The sequence below is a fragment of the Mesoplodon bidens genome (genome assembly GCF_964165515.1).
Source record: "Mesoplodon bidens genome assembly, chromosome: 16".
Classification (NCBI taxonomy): Eukaryota; Metazoa; Chordata; class Mammalia; order Artiodactyla; family Ziphiidae; genus Mesoplodon; species Mesoplodon bidens.
In genome coordinates, this window is record NC_138173.1 from 49000962 (window position 1) to 49024373 (window position 23412).

The following is a 23412-nucleotide window of genomic DNA, read 5'->3' on the forward strand; positions in this document are numbered from 1 at the left end:
CATGGCACATAACTGCACCCCTCAGGCTTTATTACCCTCGACCCCAAATACCAGCTTCAATAGACACTCTACTAGAATCCTCTGAAAGTTTTAGGTTTCACCTTGTCACATGTGTTGAGTATACCAGTCTTGCTGCTTGATGACATGCCTCAAAATTAGAACTTTTGAAGTTAAAATTGCTTGTTGTACCACTTCCTTTGGGTTGACATTCCACTCCTTTTGGGATAAGAGCTGGCAGAAAAAATTTTCAATTTTTTTTCATCTCTAAAGTTAATTTTATACCACTTGTAGTGCAGTATCTCTCATACTCCAGACCTACTAATTAAAACATCCAGTGGTCAAAACAACTAAGAAATTGACTTTATTAAATTAGCTTTAATTGATTTATTTAAAAGTTTACCTCCCAGGCTTATGTTTGTTGGTTAAATTTTAAAATACAAGTTTACTAAGATTGTATCCCCAGGTTTATCCTTGTTGATTAAATTTTAAAATATGGATTTACTAAAATTATATGCCCATAGTAAATTATATAATGTATTAGTGCTTTTCATTCTTAAAAGCATTGATTGATATTAGAAGATTACTCTGGTTTACTTCTTCTTACACTTGCCAAGGTATTGATAAAAATATGTTCCATTCAGTGTTTGGTTTCTGATACGACTTGTTTATTTTTAGGTGCTTGACATTACTCACATTTTCTCAAATAATCAAAGCTTTCATTTAAGTGAGAGTAAATATAAATATATTGACTGCTTATTAAATAAACCTGTACAAAGGTTTTGTAGTTATTCCAAGTATTTTAGAATCTGCTTTCTGGCATAGATAATTTTGTAAATCATTTATAGGATATTCCCATTTTGACATTAATTTTTAGTGTTCTCCATTTTAATTATATAAACTTAATATATTTAACCTAATCTTAGCAATTTAGGCTATAAAATTTATCATATTATATCCTTATTGATTTGGTTTTCCACTAGGATATGGTAATCATCATGTGGAATCAGTTCTGTTTTCTTAGTTGTCACTAATTAAGTAGAGTTATTACCGTGGTTGTTTATTAGGTTTCTCAGAGAGGACTAACAGTTTGGTATTGCTGCAACTTCTAAGAAGCACCAGTATCAGGAGGCTTCAATTGTTTGGTTAATGTTTTACTTCTTAAGCTGCCAGACAATGAGTATTCTGGTGTTCATTTTCTTAAACACATGGGTTGTTTTTTTGTTTTGTTTTGTTTTTTAAATTAAAGCACAAGTAATGCCAAAATTAAAATTGAGTCAATATATAAAACAAAATTCCTGATCTCTTAGCCTAGCCTGCAAAATCCATACAGAATTGATTTTGTTCAAAATGAAAGTAGTCTCTATCTCTGAGTCACTAAGTAGAGGTCACATTTCTCAGATAAAAGCAATTAAAGAAGAATATACTTTTTTTTTACATTGATCTAATCACATAGGATTACAAATCATAATGCCAAAGAAATTTAGTAAATCTGAAAGACTGATAAATCAAAAGCATTAAAAACAATTAGAATTTATGAGTTAATACAAATTGTCTTATATAATATTTCTATATTGAGTATTTTTAAACCTCTTTACTGAGGTATGATTGATATACAAAAAGCTGTGCATATTTAATATATACAACTTGATGAGTTTGGAGACAAGTATATATCCATGCAGCCATCACCACAATCTATGCTGTGAACATTCATCATCTCCAGAAGTTTCTTCTCCCCTCTTTATAGTTATTATTTTGTAATAAGAACACTTAACATAAGATTTACCTTCTCAGCAAATTTTCAAGTATACAGTACAGTATTATTATAGGCACTGTGCTGTAAAGTAGGTCTCTAGTTCTAGGCTATTACGTTTTTTCATATTAGCATTTAGCACCCAAGAGTCATTATGGTCTGTTTTGACTATTACTGATGTTAATTACCTGAGGAAAGTATTGAACCAATGCTTTGCTTTCCCTATTAATAATCTATCTCAGTTACTAGCCAAAAGCTATAGACTATAAAATTTCTATTAAAGCACAAAATGTCTAATTGATATTGTGAGAAGGGATGAATGAATGACAGGCTATTTTATGATTTTAAAAATTAAAATATTACTTTAAATATTGAGTAGGGTAGATAATGTATTATTGCTTCTAGTAGACCACTCCAACTTAGAGGATATCAGATATAAGGTAATTCAGTAATTTCAGCCCTGATAAAGAAAGTAAAGGAAAAAACATTAAGTTGAATATGTGAATTATGAGAACAGATTATGTTCGACCTTAATTAAGCTGGTTATGTTTTTAAAAGTGCTTTATTTTATAGCCTGTCATTTTACATTTTTAATGCTAAATTGACATCTGCTTCAAGCCCTGGGGTGTCTAGACAAATTTAAATGACCTAGCATTATGTTTTCTGAGTATTATGAAAAAAGAAAGGGCAAGAAGGAGATTTACTGAGCTCATTTTATGTCTGCTAGGTAGGTATTGTATTTATTAAATGGAAACATTTGGCTTCAAGAAACAGAAAATCACACTTAAAGTAGCTTAGACCAGTTGATTTTTCTTTTTCAATTGAGGTATAAATAACATATAACATATTAGTTTCAGGTATACAGCATTATGATTTGATATTTGTATATATTGTGAAGTGATCACCACAGTAAGTCTAGTTAATCTTTTTTGTGATAAAGACTTTTAAGATCTATTTATTCTCTTAGCAGCTTTCAAATATGTAATGCAGTATTATTAACTATATTCACCATGCTATATATTATATCCTCATGACTTATTTTATAATTAGAGGTTTGTACCTTTGAACCCCCTTCACTCATTTTGCCCTCCCCAATGCCACCCCCACCCCCGGCAACCACCAATCTGTTTTCTGTATCTGTGAGCTTCATTTTTTGTTGTTGTTTTAAATTCCACATATAAATGAGGTCATATGATATTTGTCTTTCTCTGTCTGACTTATTTCACTTAGCTAATGAACTCAGGGTCTGTCCATGTTGTCTCAGATGGCAAGATTTCAATCTTTTCCTTTTTTTTTTTTTTTTGCCTACGTAGTATTCCACTGTGTATCTATACCACATTTTCTTCATCCATTCATCCATTGATGGACACTTAGGTTGTTCCCATATCTTGGCTATTGTAAATAATGCTGCAGTGAACATGGCAGTGCATGTATCTTTTAAAATTTGTGTTTTCATTCTTCAGATAAATACCCAGGAGTGGAATTGCTAGATCATATGGTAGTTCTAGTTTTAATTTTGGGGGGAACCTCAAAAAATATACTGTTTTCCATGGTAGTTATACCTATTTACAATCCCACCAATAGTGCACAAGGGTTTCCCTTTTCTCCATATTCTCGCCAATGCTTGTTATATCTTGTCTTTTTGATAATAGCCATTCTGACCAGTGTGAAGTGATATCTCATTGTAGTTTAGTTGTTTTTCAAAGTGTGGTCCCTAGACCACAACCAGCAGCAACAGTACCTATGAATTTGTTTAAAAAGTACAGGGAATTCCCTGATGGTCCAGTGGTTGGGACTCTGTGCTCTCACTGCCAAGGGCCCAGGTTCGATCCCTGCTCAGGAAACTAAAATACCACAAGCTGCAGCGCAGCCAAAACAAAAAAACATTAAAAAATACACATTCTCAGGCTCCATTGCAGTCTGCTTATCAGAAACTGGTTTTGGAGCCCAGTATTCTGTTTTAATAAATGTTCCAAGTGATTCTGGTGTAGGCTAAAATTTTAGAGTCACTGGTTTAGATCTTTAAGAACCCATCCTGTCTAGGCATGGAGCCAGCCTTCTCAGAAACACATGGCTGAAAAGATACCTTAGCAAAATCAAAACTGTATTAGGAAGAAGGTGTGGAGATGTATGCTGAGTAAGACAACCAGCGAAATAGGCTGTCCTTTGTGTGGTGCATGTGTGTATATTTTTTTAAATCTCATTTAAACCACATTTTGGTACGCATATAATATTTCTAATTCTAGAAAGTCCGGCTGGAAGTAATGATAGGTTTTCAAAAGAGCGCCCCACCACCACCAGATTATTTAATGCTGTTGGTGTGTGCAGAGGGAGTGCAGGGATGGGGGTTGGTGACCACAGTTCACTATGTATATAATTGAACCCTGTATTGTAAAGCTGGTGTGGAGATGGGTATAGTGTGCCTACGAGGGACTGTGAGAGAGAGATCTTAGGGTAAGTGTGGTGGAGCTGGTGGGGGAGTAAGGGGGGTGACTGGTATGAGTGGCATGGCAGGGTGGATATTCATCAGGGGGTGTGCTGTGTCTTGTGCATACACATTGTGGAATGTGCAGGAAGGAGATGGGGGGGTGTGGGTATGGTGCAGCGTTGTGTATACTAGAAAGGTAGCTGTGTGTGTGTGAAGGGTGGCATTGTGTGCACAGCTTTGTGCGTACACACAACAAGGTAAAGGGGGAGGAGCAGTCTTAGCTTAAAATGGAAGAAATAGTCAGTGTATCATATGGCATTCATATTCTAGTTAAAATTGAGGTAATCTAGGTATTTATAGTCATAATAATATTTAATCTTAAAAATTCACTTATATTCAGGATACCCCTGGTTAGTGAAGTATATACATAGGCATAGTAAATATAAGTACTTTTTCAAGAAACTAGATGTTAGAAAATGCAGTTTAAAAATGGACTGTGTAAATACTAAAAGGAATTTTCAGGTCACACTGAATATCTGTATAGGATTTATTTGTAGTAGATTGGCTTCATATTTACATAGTCATTCTAAAAGTTTGAGGATTGAAGGGTCCTCAAAGGATGTTTTACTGCTTAAAAAATACATGTAAGATGAAATTTTATAGAACTCTTAGATGTAAATGAGGAACAGAATTTTATGACTGTATGAGCAAATAGTAATATGTTAATTGAAATCATTTGTGTACTTTGGGAGGGACTCTGGAAACTGTACTAATTACTTTTTTATGACTGGGTTATTTTTAGTATATTTCTTAGTGTAGTGGTATTTGGAAATACATGCTCTGTATCTTTAAGTTTTTGAGTCCTTTCTCTGCACATTTGGGTACAGTGCAACCAAACTTAAACATGGGAAATCCTCTCTTCCCTCCCCAGCTTTACAGTCTCCACTCAGGACTGTCTTTGCAATGGATACTACTTAGTGATTAGCTCTCTGTCTTGTCAATCAAATCTTTGTCTCCAGCAAACTGTTTTGTCACTGTAGTAGGGCTCTTGTGCTAGAAATGTATTTTTGACAGAGGAAGAATGCTTTTTAAAACAGTTCTTAGGAGATTTGATGTAACTTAATTTGCCCTGGAAAGGAAATGTCTCGTCTCTGGTATGGGAAAAAGGGGAGAAGACATCAACCAATTAATCAAAAATATACTCTGGTAAATCTTAGTTGATGATTTCAATTTCTATATTTATTAGTCTTTTTATGGTGACACTCTGCAAAATTGTATAATTTAAAAGTTTAAGTATAGAGAATATTTATAGAATACAAAATTGTATGATTATAAAAGCGTACCTTAGTTTAAGCTATTTCTGCTAATCATAAATATCTTCAAAAAGGAAATGAATAAGGGACTGTAATTTTGGTTTGTGAAAGTGTTTTGGTTTTCCTGTTCTACATCAACAGCAAGTTATCAAACCTTTATTACTGCCTTAATTTTTAATTTAACTTTGTAGGAAAATATTTGGAATTTTTGTTTTGCTTAAAAATAAGTTTAGTAGAACTATCTTAGTGAATTAACTTTAATTTTTATTGACTGGATCCCAAACTAAATACATTTATAATTTTGTGTTTTAAGACTATTATTTTAGCAATCCAAGAAAAGTCTTTCTTAAGCTATCCGAAAAGTTTCAAGCATTTTTGCCTAATACAGAACTTTAAATGATATTCTAATAAAGAAATATCTTACTCGACCTTACTATTTTAAGAATCCTAGATATTTTTCAGTATAAGTATGTATGCATTATTTGTTAGAAAATGCATTGCCAGTTGTTTTTTCTTTGGTAATTTAAGATTATATCTTGCCTTATGAATATTAATTTTATTTTTACTGAGATTATAGATGATTTAAATGAGACTAGACACATACTTAGAACCGGGAGTGACTTTGGAAGATGCCCCCAAAGCAGCTTGCCACACTTAAATGTTAAACATGTAAAAATATCAAAATGATTTCCGTTGCTGGTGGTGTAATTTGGCTCGAGAGTACTTTGTTATGTCTTTTTATTTTTAAGTTGAATGATTTCAAGTTTTTGTTTATGAAACATCAGCACAGAGGGGTTTAGGCATCTGAAATGATTGGATTTGTTAAAATTCTGATCAGGTTATCAGATTAGCCAATTAACATAGTTTTTTTTTTTTTTTTTTAACCAAGAACAGTGATGCTATGCATGTTTTTTTTGATTTGCTGTTTGAATGGACATTTATCATTAGTTTGCTAATACTGTAATATAGTTCAGTTTATTACAAATACAGGCAAAATGTGGATATTTTGAACTTTATAGGTCATTATAATGTACATCACACACTTACAGTCACCAATTCCTTTTTAACCTCATAGGAAGCTGTTATGTGATTTTTCAGATATGAGAGCATGCTTCTCACTGGTCCTCAGCTCTGCACATAGAGTTTATGTATGTTGTCTCACTTAACCTTCACAATAACCTTGCAAAGTCAGTAGTATTACTTCCCATTTTAAAGGTGAAAATTCATATGGAGTGGTTTACTGAACTAAGTTGTCATGGAGCACAGAGACAGCTAGACCCTAGCATATTCATTACCTCGCCAGGACGTCTTTGAGAGTTTTATAAAATGGTACAATACATTATGATGTGCTTTGGTGTGTAGACAAGCTCAAGTCCCAGTTTTCTAGCCATTTGCCTTGCTTTGGAGTAGAAATCCTAGAAGCTGTAGGAGAAAGGCTTAAGAAAATACGAATTAAAATGATAGCAGTTCTTTTACTTGTTTTGTAGATTGAAATTTCCTCTAAGATTCTGCCAGAGAGGGAGCTCTTCCACTTTAAAGCTGAAAATAAAAAATAATTTTTCCAGGAGTATAACAAATATTTTAGAACAAATAAAATTTCTCATTTTTGGACTTCGTATTTTGTAACTTCTTACAGTTCTTCATAACTTTACTCAACTGATTAGTAGAATGGTATTACTTAAGTAATAAATAGTCTTATAGCTAGTATTGATATGGCCATATTTTTATGTAAACTAGGACAGTTTTCTAAATGCTCAGTAACTGTGTGTTAACCAGAGATAGATTATTTTCATTTTGTAAATGAATTAAAGTCTCAAAGATAATAACTAATAGGACTAATAATTAAATATGCTCCAAAATATATGGAATAAAGTTAAACCTTTGCCAGTTAGCTTGGGTGAGAACGATGTTGATGAAATATGCTTAACTTTATCTTTTCCTTATACATTTTTTATTGAGGTATAGTTGACTTACAGTATTATATTATTTTCAGGTGTACAACATAGTGATTCAAAATTTTTGTAGATTATAATCCATTGATAATTATTATAAAATACCAGCTATGTTCCCTGTGCTATACAATATATACTTGTAGCCTATTTATTTTATACATAGTAGTTTCTGCATCCTAAACCCCTACCCCTGTATCACCTCTTTCCACTGATAACCATTAGTTTGTTCTCTATATCTGTGAGTCTGTTTCTTTTTTTATTATATTCACTAGTTTATTTTTTAGATTCCACCTATAAGTGATAACATACAGTATTCGTTTGTCTCTGACTTATTTCACTAAGCATAATACCCTCTAGGTTCATCCATGTTGTTGCAAAAGGCAAATTTTTTTGTTTGTTTTTTATGGCTGAGTAGTAGTCTGTTGTATATGTATATACACCACATGTTTAGGCATTCATCTGTTGATGGACACTTAGGTAACTTCCATATCTTGGCTAAATTGTAAATAATTGTAAATAATGCTGTTAGGAAAATTGGAGTGCACATATCTTTTCTAAGTGTTTTTGTTTTCTTTGGGTATATACCCAGGAATAGAATTGCAGTTCTCTTTTTAGTTCTTTGAGGAACCTCCATTCTGTTTTCCACAATGGCTGCACCAACTTATATTCCCACCAAAAGTGTGCCAGGGTTCCCTTTTCTCCACATCCTCGCCAGCATTTGTTAATTTGTGTTCTTTTTGACGATACCCATTTTGACAGGTGTGAGGTGATATCTCATTGTGGTTTTGACTTTCATTTCCCTGATGATTAGCAATGTTGAGCATCTTCTCATGTGCCTGTTGGCCATCTCTAGGTCTTCTGTGGAAAAATGTCTATTCTGGACTTCTGTCCATATTTTAATTGGGTTTTTTGATACTGAGTTATATGAGTTGTTCATGTATTTTGGGTATTAACCACTTATCAGTCATATTATTTGCAAGTGTTTTCTCCCATTCAGTAGGCTGTCTTGGTTTTATCAATGGTTTCCTCTGCTGTGCCAAAGCTTTAAGTTTAGTTAGGTCCTGTGTGTTTATTTTTGCTTTTGTTTCCTTTGCCTGAGGAGATGGATCCAAAAAAATAATGCTAAGATTTATGTCAAATAGTGTTCTGCCTAGTAGTTTTCTTCTAGTAATTTTATGGTTTCTGGTCTTACATTTAGTTCTTTAATCCATTTTGAGTTTATTTTTGTATATGGTGTAAGAAAATATTCTCATTTCGTTCTTTTACATGCAGATATCTAGTTTTCCCAGTACCATTAACTGAAGAGACTGTCTATTCCCCATTGTATATTCTTGCCTTCTTTGTCATAGATAAATTGACCATATGTGGGTTAATATTTGGGTTCTCTGTTCTGTTCCATTGATCTATGTGTCTGTTTTTGTGCCACTACCATACTGTATTGATTACTGTAGCTTTTTAGTATAATCTGAAATCAGGGAGTGTGACACCGCCAACTCTGTTCTTCTTTCTCAAGATTGTTTTGGCTATTTGGGGTCTTTGGTGTTTCCATACAATTTTTTAAAATATTTGTTCTAGTTCTCTGAAAAATGCCATTGGAATTTTGATAGGAATTGCATTGAATCTGTAGATTGCCTTGGGTAGTATAGTCATTTTAACAATATTAATTCTTTCAATCCATGAACTCAGTGTATCTTTCCATCTGTTTGTGTCATCTTCAATTTCTTTCATCAGTGTACTACAGTTTTTCAAGTATAGGACCATTACCTCCTTAGGTAAGGTCATTCCTAGGTATTTTATTATTTTTGATGTGATGGTAAATGAGATTGTTTCCTTAATTTCTCTTTCTGATAGCTTGTTGTTGGTGTATAGAAATGAAATAGATTTCTGTATATTAATTTAGTATCCTGCAACTTTACCAAATTCGTTGATGATCTATAGTAGTCTTTTGGTGGCGTCTTAAGGATTTTCTATGTATAGTATCATACCATCTGCAAATAGTGACAGTTTTACTTCTTCCTTTCCAACTTGTATCTCTTTTTTTTTCCCCTTGTTTAATTGCTATAGTTAAGATTTCCAGTACTGTGTTCAATAAAAGTGGCAAGATTGGGCATCCTTGTCTTATTCCTTATCTTAGAGGAAGTGCTTTCAGCTTTTCACCATTGACTGTAATATTAGCTGTGGGCTTCTCGTACATGGCCTTTATTATGTTGAGGTATGTTCCCTCTATACCCACTTTCTGGAGTGTTTTTATCATAAATGGATGTTGAATTTTGTCAAAAGCTTTTTCTGCATCTATCAAGATGGTCATATGGGTTTTATTCTTCAATTTGTTAATGTGGTATATCACACTGATTGATTTACAGATATTGAGCCATCCTTTCATCCCTGGGATAAATCCCACTTACTCATGGTGTATGATCCTTTTAATGTTTTGTTGGATTCGGTTTTCTAATATTTTGTTGAGGATTTTTGTACCTATGTTTATCAGTGATATTGGCCTGTAATTTTTTTTTGTGTGTGATATCTTTTGTTTCAGTATCAGGGTAATGCTGGCCTCATAGAATGAATTCAGAAGTGTTCTTTTCTCTGCAGTGTTTTGGAATAGTTTGAGAAGGATGGGTGTTAACTCTTTGCTAAATGTTTGGTACAATTCACCTGTTAAGCTGTCTGGTCCTAGACTTTTGTTTGATGGGAACTTTTATTACTAACTCAGTTTCATTACTGGTATTTGGTCTGTTCACATTTTCTCTTTCTTCCTGGTTTATGCTTGGGAGATTGTACATTTGTAGGAATTTGTCCATTTCTTCTAGGTTGTCCATTTTATTGTCATATAGCTGTCCACAGTAATCTGTTATGATTTCTCTTCCTTTTTCATTTCTGATTTTATTGAATTGGGCCTTCTCTCTTTTTTCCTTGATGAGTCAGGCTAAAGGTTCATCAGTTTTGTTTATCTTTTCAAAGAACCATCTCTTAGTTTCACTAATCTTTTCTATTTTTTTTTTAGTCTCCATTTCATTTATTTCTGCTTCTATCTTTATGATTTCTTTCCTTCTACTAACTTTGTGTTTTGTTTGTTCTTTTTCTAGTTCTTTTAGGTGTAAGGTTAGGTTGTTTATTGGAGGTTTTTCTTGTTTCCTGAGGTAAGCTTGTATCGCTATATACTTCCCTCTTTTAACTGCTTTTGCACCCTATAGATTTTGGGTCATTGTGTTTCATATTCATCTGTCTTCAGGTATTTTTTGATTTCTTCAGTGATCCATTGTTTGTTTAGTAGGGTATTGTTTAGCCTCCATATATTTGTGTTTTTTGCAGCTTTTTTTCTTGTAGTCGATTTCTAGTCTCATATCACTCTGGTCAGATAAGATGCATGATATGATTTCAATTTTCTTAAATTTACTGAGGCTTGTCTTGTGGCCTAGCATGTGATGTATCTTGGAAAATGTTTCATGTGCACTTGAAAAGAATGTATACTCTGCTGCTTTTGGATGCAGTATTTCATACATATCTATTAACTTCATCTGGTCCAATGTGTCATTTAAGGCCAGTGTTTCCTTATTGATTTTCTGTCGGGATGATGTAAGTGGGGTGTTAATGGCCTCTGCTATTATTGTGTTACTGTCAGTTTCTTCCTTTATTTCTGTTAATATTTTCTGTGTTAGGTGGTCCTATGTTGGGTGCATATATATTTACAGTTGCTGTATCTTCTTCCTGGATTGATCCCTTGATCATTATGTAAGGCCCTTCTTTGTGTCTTGTAACAGCCTTGTTTTAAAGTATTTTGTCTGATAGAAGTAGTGCTACCCTGACTTTCTTTTGATTTCCTTTTGCATGGCATATGTTTTTCTATCTCCTCATTTTCAGTCTGTGTGTGTCTGACTTCTTAAGACAGCATATATACAGGTCTTGTTTTTGTATGCATTCAACCACTCCATGACTTTCGATTGGAGCATTTAGTCCATTTACACTTAAAGTAATTATTGATCTGTATGTACTTATTGCCATTTTGTTAATTGTTTGTACAGTTCTTTTTTGTTCCTTTCTTCTCTTCCCTTGTAATTTGATAACTATCTTTAGTGTTACATGCAGATGCCCTTCTCATTTTTGTGTGTGTATCTGTTATAGATTTTTGGTTTGTGGTTACCATGAGGTTTTTATACACACACACACACACACACACACACACACAGAGCGAGCAAGCAATCTATATATGTATGTGATTATTTTAAATTGCTGTTCTCTTAATTTCAAACGCATTTCAACAACCCTGCATTTTTACTCTTCTCTCCTCACGTTTACTGTTTTTGACATACTTAACACTTTTTTCTTTTGAGTATCCCTTAAGTGTTTATCATGGATATAGATGGTTTTACTACTTTTGTCTTTTAACCTTCCTACTAGCTTTTACGCTGTTGATTTACTACCTATTTGCCTTTACCCATGAGCTTTTTTCTTGTTTCTAGTTGTGGCCTTTTCTTTTTCACTTAGAGAAGCCCGTTTAACATTTCTTGTAAAGCTGATTTGGTGAACACTTTTACGTTTTGTTTGTCTGTAAAACTTTCAATGTCTCCATCAAATCTGATTGAGAGCCTTGCAAGGTAAAGTATTCTCAGTTGTAGGTTTTTCCCTTTCATCATTTAAAATGTATCGTGCTACTTCCTTCTGTCCTGCAGTGTTTCTACTAAAAATTCAGCTCATAGTCTTATGGGAGTTCCTTGTATACAAGTTGTTGCTTTTACCTTGCTGCCTTTAATATTCTCTTTATTTAAAATTTTTGCCATTTTAATTACAGTGTGTCTTGCTGTGGTCCTCTTTGGGTTGATCATGTTTTGAACTCTGTGTGTCTTAGACCTGGATGTCTGTTTCCTTTCCTAGGTTAGGGAAGTCTTCAGTGATTACCTAATCATTACCCAAATTCAGGTATTTTCTCTGCCCCTTTCTTCTCTCTTCTTCTGTGACTCCTAGAATGCGAATGTTAGCACACTTGATGTTGTCCTGGAGATCGCTTAGTGTCCTCATTTCTTTTTATCCTTTCTCTCTTTTTCTGTTCCACTTATGTGATTTCCACTACTCTGTCTTCCAGCTTGCTTATCCATTCCTCTGTATCATTTAGTCTAATGTTGATTCCTTCTAGTGTATTTTTCACTTTACTTTCTGGATTCTTCACCTCTGTTTGGTTGTTCTTTTATATTTTCTAACTCTTTGTTAAACACTTACGATTTCTCACTCTGTTCATCCGTTTTTCTCCTGAGTTCTTTGATCATATCATGATCATTACCTTGGTCCCAAGTCTAGTGCCTGGGTACTGGTTGGTGGGCCCTCTGGTAGGCTGTGCAATGTACAGGGGAGGCTGTGGGCTCAGGGGTTCTTAAGGCAGCCTGTCTGCTGTTGGATGGCACTGTGTCCCTGCTCAGTTAGTTGCTTGGCCTGAGGCACCTGGTACTGGTGCCTATAGGTTGGTGGGCAGGGCTGCGTTCAGGTGCTAATAAGATAATGGGAAGATTCCAAATGGCACTTGCCAGCATCAGTGTCCCCATGGTAGAACAAGCTCCCAAAGATGGCTTCTGCCAGTGTATGTGTCCCCAAGGTAAGCTCCTTTTGCCTCCTGCCTCTCCAGGAGACTCTCTAAGATCAACAGGCAGGTCTAACTCAGGCTCCTTTCAAATTACTGCTTCTGTCCCCAGTCCCAGTGTGTGTACGCCCTCTTAAGAGTGAAGTCTCTATTTCCTACAACCTTCTGGGTCTCCCAAAAGGAAGCCCCACTTGCCTTCAAAGTCGAACATTCTGGGGGCTTGTCTTTCTAGCCCAATACCCCTGGGTTTGGGAGCCTGATGTGGGGCTCAGACTCCTTGGGGAGAACTTCTGCAATAATTATTCTTCTGTTTCTGGTTCACCTACCAGAGGTATGGTCTTGACTGTACCATGACTCCACCCCTGCTGCCCATCTTCATTATATCTATAGTTGTAAAAGATCTTTTCTGATAGGTTCTGGTCTGTTTCACTGATACTTGTTCTGTAAATAGTTGTAATTTTGGTGTGCTCATGTGCTCAGGGTCTTTCTGCTCAGCCATCTTGCTATGTTTTCTTTAGTTTTAAAGGCTGTTTTAGAGTTTATTCTGATAAATAACCTAAACTTTAATCTCTAATCATTTACTTGAAGCTGTTTGTATATTTGATATACCCATATACTATATCCTGCCTTTTTAGTGTCTGTCAATAAATTGTAATTCATGTGAAGGTTATAAGCTCATTTTATAAGGGTATAAGTTTAATCAGATTAAAGTCACAAAATATTAAATAACATCATTTTTTTCTATCAATACTTCACTGAATTTTCTCATCTTTTCCTTTTTTTGTTGTTTTTAGGCCCTCATATATGACAAGATGAATTTTTTTTTTGTATTTTAGGTTTTTATATTTGAAAACACATGACATGATGAATTACTTACATCTGTATAGAAATTAGCCCACAGGTAGAATTTTAAGAAGAACAAATTTAAATGTAAAACTCTTTCCAGTGACCTCAGCTAATGATCATAACACTGATTAAAATATTAATAATTACTTATACTGACACTATACACTTACCATGAGTTTTTTACTTAATCCTCAACCTGTGAAATATTGCTGCTTTCACCTTCATTTTACAAAACAGAGGCATATAACAGCCATACTCTGACCAATAAAGGTCAGAGCTGTGGTTTGAATTCAGGCATTCTATTCTGGCTATAAGCTGTGCCCTTAAATTCTTTGCTATACGTGCTCTCAAAATCTTCAGACTATAACTAGGAGAAGGGGATTAACATTTATTTTGTACATTTGCTGTATCATTTTCTACTTTATATATATCTTACACATACTATTATTTATTCCTCATAAAGTGCCTAAGATATGATTATTATTTCCATTTGAAAGACCAGAAATTGAGAGATTAAGTACGGTTGCTCAAGTTCACAAAACTAATATAATCAGACTTCCTTATCCACCAGTTCTGCATTCGATGGTTCTGTGTTCGCAGATTCAACCAACCACAGATTAACAATATTTGGGAAAAAAATCCCAGAAAGCTCCAAAAGGCAAAACTTGAAGTTGCCACAATGCTGACAGCTATTTACATAGCATTTACATTGTATTAGGTATTATAAGTAATATATAGATGATTTAAGGAGAGGATATGCATAGATTGTATGCAAATACTGTGTCATTTTCTATAAGGGATCTGAGCATCCATGGGTTTTGGTTTCTGTGAAGGTTTCTGGAGCCAATCCCTCAGGCATATGTAGGAACGACTATTATACAGAATCAGAATTAAGACAGAGTTCTACAGCTAAACCTACTATACTATGTTGCCTACCTATAGTACATATTCATGGGAAGTTTTTTAACTAGTGTTTATGCCTTATTGTATAAAACATCTTACTAATTATGTCACAACATAATTGAAAAAAGGACATATACACATATATTCAGTGTAGAATATTTTTTCTTTATGTATTTGACTTGGTAGTTGAAAAGCATATTTATTACATACGTAAGTTGTGAGACATAATGATAAAATGAGTATTTGTGATCCCACTCACTCATTCACTACCCAACTTAAGAACTAGAACGTTACCAATGAAAGTGCATCATCCTATGTGTTCTTTCTCTATCTCATCTCATGTCACCTCCAAATTGGTAACTACCTCCCTGAATTTTGTGTTTGCCTGTTTTTTTTCCCTGTTTTTCTTTAATTAATAGATTTTATTTTTTAGAGATTTTAGATTTACAGAAGAATCGAATGGAAAGTACAGAGAGCTCCCATATACCCCTTTCTCTCCAAACACAGTACCCCTGTTATTTATATCTTGTATTATATATATATAATATATATATTATATTATTACATATAACATGTGGTACATGTTATAATTTATGAGCTAATATACATTATTATCACCCAAAGTCTGTAGTTTACATTAGGGTTCACTCTTTGTGTTACACATTCTGTGGAATGACATGTATCTGCTATTACAGGATGATACAGTGTAGTTTCATTGCCTTCAAAATGCCTTGTGCTCCATCTGTTCATCCCTCCTTCCCTCCACCTGAGAACCACTGATGGTTTTTTTTGGGGGGGGGGTTGGTTTTTGGGGGGGGGTTGTTTTTGTGGTATGCGGGCCTCTCACTGTTGTGGCCTCTCCCGTTGCGGAGCAGTAGGCTCCGGACGCGCAGGCTCAGTGGCCATGGCTCACGGCCCCAGCTGCTCCGCGGCATATGGGATCTTCCCGGACCGGGGCACGAACCCGTGTCCCCTGCATCGGCAGGTGGACTCTCAACCACTGCGCCACCAGGGAAGCCCACCACTGATGTTTTTAATCTTTCTATAGTTTTGCCTTTGCCAGAGTATCATCTAGTTGGAATCGTATCATATGTAGCTTTTTCATATTGGCTTCTTTCAGTTAGTAAAATGCATTTAAGGTTCCTCCCTGTCTTTTCATGGCTTGATAGCTCATTTCTTTTTAGTGCTGACATTTAATATTCCATTTTCTCAGTATACCACAGTTATCTTTTCACCTATAGAAGGACATTTTAGTTACTTCCAAGTTTTGACACTTATACTAAATAAAAGGTTGTTATAAACATTCATGTGCAGATTTTATGTGGACCTAAGTTTTCAGCTCATTTAGGTAAATACTAAGGAGTGTGACTTTTTCTTGTTTTACTGCATTAGCTATGTTTTCCAGTACAATGTTGAATAGGAGTGGGAAAGTATTTCATTTTTCACCATTATGTATGATGTTAGTTGTAGGATTTTTTCGTTAGATGTTTGCAGGAGTTACCCTTTATTTCTAGGTTGCCGGGAGTTTTTATAATGAATGTTAGATTTTGACTAATGCTTTTTCTGCATCTATTTATGTGTAATGGATTATATCAGCTGATTTTCAAATGTTGAAATACCTTGAATATCCCTTGCATACCTGGAATTAAATCCCACTTGGTCACTGTATAGATATCTTTTTTATACATTGTTGGATTCAATTTGGTAATATTTTGTTGAGGTTTTTTTGCATGTATGTTCATGATAGATATTGGTCTGTAGTTTGTCTTTCTTACAATGTCTTTGTTTATTTTTTATTAGGGTAGTGCTGGCCTCATAGAATGACTTGGGAAGTATTTTTTCTGCTTCTGTTTTTCTGGAAGAGATTGTAGAGAATTAGTATAATTTCTTCCTTAAATGTTTAATTAAATTCACTAGTGAATCTATCTGGATTCACTGAAGATGCTCCAGAGCTAGAGATCATACCACTTTGGGTTTCTTTGTAAGTACAAAATCAGCTGCCGTGGTGTATGCCTTTCTGCTTTGCAAAAGTCAATATAATTATATTAGCCAGAATGAAAATCTGTTCAGTTTTTCCTTTTTTCTATTATCGTGTTTGTCATAGCGCTCAACAAGTTTGCATAGCTTTTCATAGGTTTACCTTGATGTTTACTGGTAGCTAATTCATTTTAGTTGGCTAGAACTGGGCCTGGTACTTTCTGTTTTGCAAGGCTATTAATTACTAATTCAATTTATTTAGTAGATATAGGGCTGTTCAGATGATTTGTTTCTTCTGTGTGAGTTTAGTGGTTTGTGTCTTTCAAGGAATTGGTCCATTTCATCTAGGTTTTCAGATTTGTAGGTATAGAGTTATTTATAATATTCCTTTATTTTTCTTTATTATCAATAATGATGGCCTGTCTTCATTTATGATATAATTTATTTGTGTGTTCTTTTTCTTATTTTAGTTAGCCTGGCTAGAGGTTTATCAATTTTATTGATCTTTCCAAAGAACTGGTTTTTGGTTTTGTTGAGTTTTCTCTGTTGATTTTCTGTTTTCAGTTTCACTGATTTCTACTCTGATTTTTTTCTATTATTTCTTTTCTTTGACTTCAGATTTAATTTGCTCTTCTTTTTCTAGTTTCCTAAAATGGAAACTGAGATTATTGATTTTAGATCTTTCTCTTTTCTTACATATGCATTCAGTGCTATAAATTTTCCTCTTAATTCCTGCTTTCACTGTATCCCAAGAGTTTGGTAAGTTATATTTTTTTTTAGTTCAGAATGTTTTAAATTTCTCCCAAGACTTTAATGATTATGTGTTAATTAGCAGTGTGTTGTTCTAAAGTAATTTGGGATTTTTGTACTATTTCTCTGTTACTGATTTCTAGTTTAATTTCATTGTGGTCTGAGAGCATACTTTATGATTTATATTTGTTAAGGTATGTTTAATGTTCCAGAATGTGTTCTGAGTGAATGTTCCATGTGAGCTTGAGAAGAATATGTATTCAGCTGTTGTTGGATGGAGTATTCTATACATGTCAATTAGATCCAACTAATTGAGAATACTGTTCAGTTCAGCTATGTCCTTACTGATTTTCTGTCGGATTTGCAAATTACTGATAGAGGAGTTTTGAAGTCTCCAACTATAATAGTGAATTAATATATCTCAAGATTATGTAATGAGTGTTCTTTTCCCTTGATATGCTGTGGGGAAAACAAGATTATTCCCTTTTTGTGAAATTCACTTCTTACGTTTATTGTTCCATGAGGCTAGTATAATATATACATATTGTAATTGAATGGTTTTGAGTAGTTAACAGGTTTCTTTTTGACTAAAAGAACAGTGACTATATCTGCCTTCTTATGAAATTCTATGTGAGTCATCTGCAGATATACTTAACAGGATGTAATTTTAAATATAAAAGATTTCTTCAAATCAAAACTTCAGTAATGTGTTCTGTTTTGTATTCATTCTGGACTTAATCCTTTTTTCCCTCTATTAATTCTACTTTCTAGTTACCTAATTTATGGTTCTCTATTTGCTCCTTTTATATTTTATTTAAGTTACGGAAGTGTATTTTGAAAACAGTAGTTTTAATTTAAGGCAAAAAGGAGTAAAGTTTTAACATAATCCAGGTCTTATTTTGTGATAAGGCTTTGTCATATATTATGAAATATAGAACAGAACGTTACGTAACTTCAGGATGCTGTTGTATGCCCTTTTTTGTTAGCTACAACAGCTCAACTTTAATTTCCTCCTTTTAAAAAATATTTTTGGATTCCAAAGTAAAATATAAATGGCATTGTTAAGTAACATTTTTCTTTCTACCCCATCTTCCTTTACTAAGGAATAAAAGTAAGGCATAAGTGAGAAATAAAAATTGCACATTCACAGATATCTTTTTTAGTCTGCAAGGCAGTTGGGGGAAGGGAGGTTTTGGGCTTGTTTATGGTGTAATCTTAGGGGGGAATACTGGAATATCCTGGAAGAAGGACTCTTAGACCGATGTTAGACTGAAGCTCTTTTCTTTTTAGGACAGCATGTTCTTATTCATGGGATTTTCAGCAACTATACATTTCCTCTCTTTTCAGCTTCTGTTCTGGTTGCTGTTGTTATTAGTCTCTTTGTAATAGAGATGGGTAGATTTAATTCTGCCTTTACATTTGTAATTTGTTGAAAATAAACACTCTCACTTTGTGAGAGCCCTTTGTCAAAAACTGAAGAGACTAGAGAATAGCACTTAATTCTGCAGAGGGTAGTTCATAGTACTTAGTTTCTGCAGATGGGATATAGCAGTATAGGCAAACCACTTTGCTCCTCAGGAAATGACTTTTTAGCCAGACAGTGAATACAGTTTTAGTTAGAAGGTCTTGATTTCCTCAACTGTGTGCCTTTAATAATTGGGAGTGTGATACAGGACATTTTGTAGCAATCTGGAAAATGGTTCCACTTAGGTTTAATCTTTTGGATAAAGTAATACATTCTGTATATGGAGTATGATTTACCAAGGGGTTAAAAATTAATTTGAGACTAATTCCAGATCCACCATATATACTAGGAATCTATATCTCTTTATTCATTTATTTTGAGAGGAGGAAGTATATTTCTCTAGTTGAGGCAGGAGATAGATGGGCCCCAGGCTGAGCAGCTGGAGTTTATCCCCTGTGGACAGACTCTCCAAGATGAATACAATAGCAGGAGGAAGGAGAAGCTAAGCTCTGCCCAGATGAAAGATAAAGGGACCACATATTTCTCATTCTCAGAGTCAAGGAGACCTTTCCCACTACACATGCGCAGAAAGGCTCCACAGAGGTCAAAAAGGGAAGGGGGCGTCACCCCATAGTAAGTGATGTCAACCTACCCATAGGCCTCTTTAGAATTCCATCCTGGCTAAGAGACGCATGCGCACACGTGGGAGGACCCTGAGATAAACCAATTACAGACTCAGAACCAGGCAAAGCAAGATAATTGGCCAAAGGGAACCCAGAAGAAATGCCCCATACGAGTGAGGTAAACTACTATGAGCACACGACTCTTGACTCTCTGAGTCCGCCCATGTGAGTCTATTCATACATACGCTTTTTCCTCCTAATAAACACTTTACTTTTTTCACTACTTTTCATCTCTGGGAACTCATTTCTACAAAGCTGACGAGCCAGGGACCTTGTCGCTGGCCACTGTCCCTGGTGGTCTAGTGGCTTGGATTCAGCGCTCTCACTGCTGAGGCCTGACTTCAGTCTCCGGCCGGGGAACCGAAATCCTGCTTGAAGCTGCTGCAGGCTGAGGCCACCCAAGATCATAGTCATTTGATTTCAAATCCTTTTTCTTTATTAGTTCACCTACTCTTTTGACAATACTGTATATCATCATTCATCACAGCATGAGTAAATATTTAAAGGTAAGGAAGTGGTGAGTTTATAAGTTCCAGAAAGGAATACAGTTCAAAAAAAAAAATGAATGAGGAAAGTAGATTTGTGACATTAAAGAAACTATGACTACCAGATGTTATAAGCTTATACTTATGATGGCAGTTTATGGTTCCCTCACTGATGATTTCTACTCTTAAGTGATGTTGATACAATTAGATTATAACTGATCCATTTTGTGAGCAAATTCAATTTTACTTTCATCCAGGAACTGTGTTTTATATGGTAAAAGGAAGAGCTTTCAGTGTAAAATCAGTGTTGAGTAGAAGAATAGAAAGAATGCAGAGGAATAGTTAAGTCATGTAATTTGAAAATTCTTGTCTAGGAAACTCTCGATTAGACTGAGTGCCATAGGAAAAAGGAAGAAAGATATAACTTGTCATTAAATATTTTGTAGAGATTTCTTTTGCTGGTCTTAGAAAAGCAAGCTGTGATTTTTATTTTTTTACTTTTAGTACCTAATTTTTCTTTCATCTTTATTGAAAGTTCTGTTGTTCTTAATTGAAAAATCTTTAATATTTTTAAATTAAACTTTCAGAATAAACAGTGTACAAAATAGTTGAGTTCTTAAAACTGAAATACTTTAATATCAAAAATAAAAACCAAAAATAACTATGGAGACTCTTCAACATTATCCTTTAGTCCTTAGGGTAATTGATGGAAAATTAAGTAAAAGTAGCGTTAACCCCTATTTAGTCTATGGTGGGCACTATACTCAGTTCTTAATGTGCATTTCATTTCTTTGTTTTATTTACACAAAAACCCTATTTAGTATGTACTATTATTATTTCCACTGTTTTATGGAGAAATAGATAAGGAAGGGGGAAAACCTAGGTCCATCTGATTCCCCAGAGCTTGAAATCATAACTACTTTGGGTTTCTTTGTAAGTAGAGTCAGCTATCATATTGCAAGCATTCTTGCTTTTCAAAAGTCAATCTAATAATAATGGCCAGAATGGAAAATCTGTTCAGTTTCTTTTCCTTTTTTCTATCATCATGTCTTTCATTGCTTTCAACAAGTTTACAGCTCTTCATAGAAGTAGCTAATTCGTTTTAGTTGACAGGAACAAGAACCTTTTAAAACCTAGGTTAGTTTAAAAATCTAAACCTTTTATGGGTCAATTGGTTTAACTGCATTTTGTGGCCAGAACCTCTACACATGATTGATCACAAGAGGAATTTGTCATAGGTCAGGAGAATTCAGCACATATTTATAGCACCACCAGAGTTCACTATATTATGCTTACTGTTTTGGGAATTATGTCATGATCTGAAAAAGCTGTAGCTGTTGTGTCAGTCTGAGGAAACTTGTCTGTTTTCGTGGGCTTTTTATAATAATATTTATCTGTCAGACGTGGCTTTCCAATTCAGCACTGTGCAAGAGACTGGTCTAGGCAATTACAGAAGATATAGAATTTCCCTTAGAAATTTAGAATGTAGGAAAGTCATTATGTTTTAGTCACAAATAACTGCTACAGTACCAACTACAAAGAATTACTGTAGAGGAAAGGCAAAAACTTTCAGTTCAGGATCACTTAGAAAGACTAAGTGGACATGCTTGAGAATGCTATTAGATATGCTTTTAAAAATCTAATTTTCTATTTCTGGAGCTTATTTTTCTTACTGTCTTAGGTTTTAAAATGTACTTCATATCTTTTTCTTGCTCCCCCACTTCTCTGTTCTGATACAGATCATATAGCACGGTGTGTTTGTTACCTTTGCCTAGAAGAAATTTTTCCAGCATTGCCATTAGGATTTAATGTTTGAGTTAAACTGATTTGAAGGGGAGAGTTGAAACTACCATTTTCTTTGTAAACTGCAAGACAGTTAGATTTTAGATGTTATCTTTGATGTTAGCAAAGCATGTTATGTTTTATATAGCGTTTCTTTTATAAACGACTGTAATTCTATTTATTCAGTCAAATTCTGTCTATATGAACCTTAAGTTGTGTACTAGTAGTTAGTTGGATATAGTAGTTAATAAGTTAAATTCATTCATGTGTATTTCACCGTAGTTTAATATATAAATATCTTGGATTTTCAGCATGGAGTGGGGAAAGAAATCCTGATTACAGTTCTCTTTCCCATTTAAATTTCTCCAATTTTTGTTTTGCTTTGGCTGTTTTTCTCAACTGTCAGTGGAATTATTGTCTTCCTGTCTCCATATTCAGGTAGTGTCAGTGGCTGAGTATCACCGCAGGATCGATGCTCTAAATACTGAAGAACTGCGCACACTCTGCAGACGTCTCCAGGTGCCCCCTTCAGTAGTTTAAACCCCTCCAGAGATTGAATATTCCCTGTTCTCAGTGTCTTTTGTCAGGGCAAATCTCTCTTTTGAAGGATTCGTTTTGACTGCAGCACTAAAATACCCCATCAGAAAATTCCTTTTGTGTTAAAGAGTACAGTATTGCCTTGAAGAGCTGTAGGAATATCTTTTCTGGCATCTTTTCATTTGAAAAATGTTCAGAGGAATTTTCTGTTATTTTAGAACTGTTCTCAGTACTGTATTTCTTAGATTGATGAGGAGTTTTCATTTTACATTGGAAGAATGTCTTGGGTTTGAGGTTGAATCTTTACTAAATGGAATCCGAAAGATGTGGTACTGTGGGAAAATGTTTAAAAATTTAACGGATAGCAAGGTTCTCTTCTTTAAGGCTATTTCAGTTGTATCAACCCTACATCAAATATATAATGAGATGAGTTGTTTTTCTCCTTAGGTTTTAGGTTTTCCTGATTGGTATTAGAAATACTTCGGAATAGTATAGATTAGGCACTACAACTAGGTAAATTATTTAAAATTCTGTGAAATAATCTTTGTGATTTTTCAGGAATAAGAACTATATATTTGACCTCATTTTTCAGCTTTGTGTATTATTGTATGTTTTCCTGTTAATGAGATATGCTTTCATGGCTTTGCTAGAACTCCTGAATATTTTTCTTTTAATGCTTTTCATGCTGCCTTGGATTTTTTTTTAACCTTTCACATCATCAAAATAAGGGTAAAACATGATGATGATGTGAAAGAATTAATATAGTTTTCATCAAAAAACAATACAGTTCTAGAACATGTATTGGTTGAAAATATATGTTGTTTAGGTTTGGTAAGAAATCTGTTAAAGGAACAAAATAATTTAGCAAGATTTCATTCCTGCGTGGAATCACAGTCATCGAGAATTGCTGCATTTTAGTTATCTGCTGCAATAGAATTCTGTTTTCCAATTTAAAAGTTTCATCAACAGTAG

General features: G+C 34.3%; 1 protein-coding gene across 9 annotated transcripts in view; it reads left to right on the top strand.

Moving 5' to 3' along the window:
- The window catches only part of OXR1 (oxidation resistance 1), a 445571-nt gene that overhangs the window by 407112 nt on the left and 15047 nt on the right, over nt 1-23412 (top strand). For 5 of the 9 annotated variants that reach the window (XM_081258119.1, XM_081258121.1, XM_081258123.1 and 2 more), the window contains one exon: nt 22342-22422. The exons of 2 other annotated variants lie outside the window; for them this stretch is intronic. In XM_081258119.1, coding sequence (XP_081114245.1) covers nt 22342-22422 — 81 coding nt within the window. Of the gene's footprint in view, nt 1-5193; nt 5385-22341; nt 22423-23412 lie in introns of those variants that run through there. 2 more of the 9 variants (XM_081258126.1, XM_081258127.1) reach the window with 2 other exon arrangements.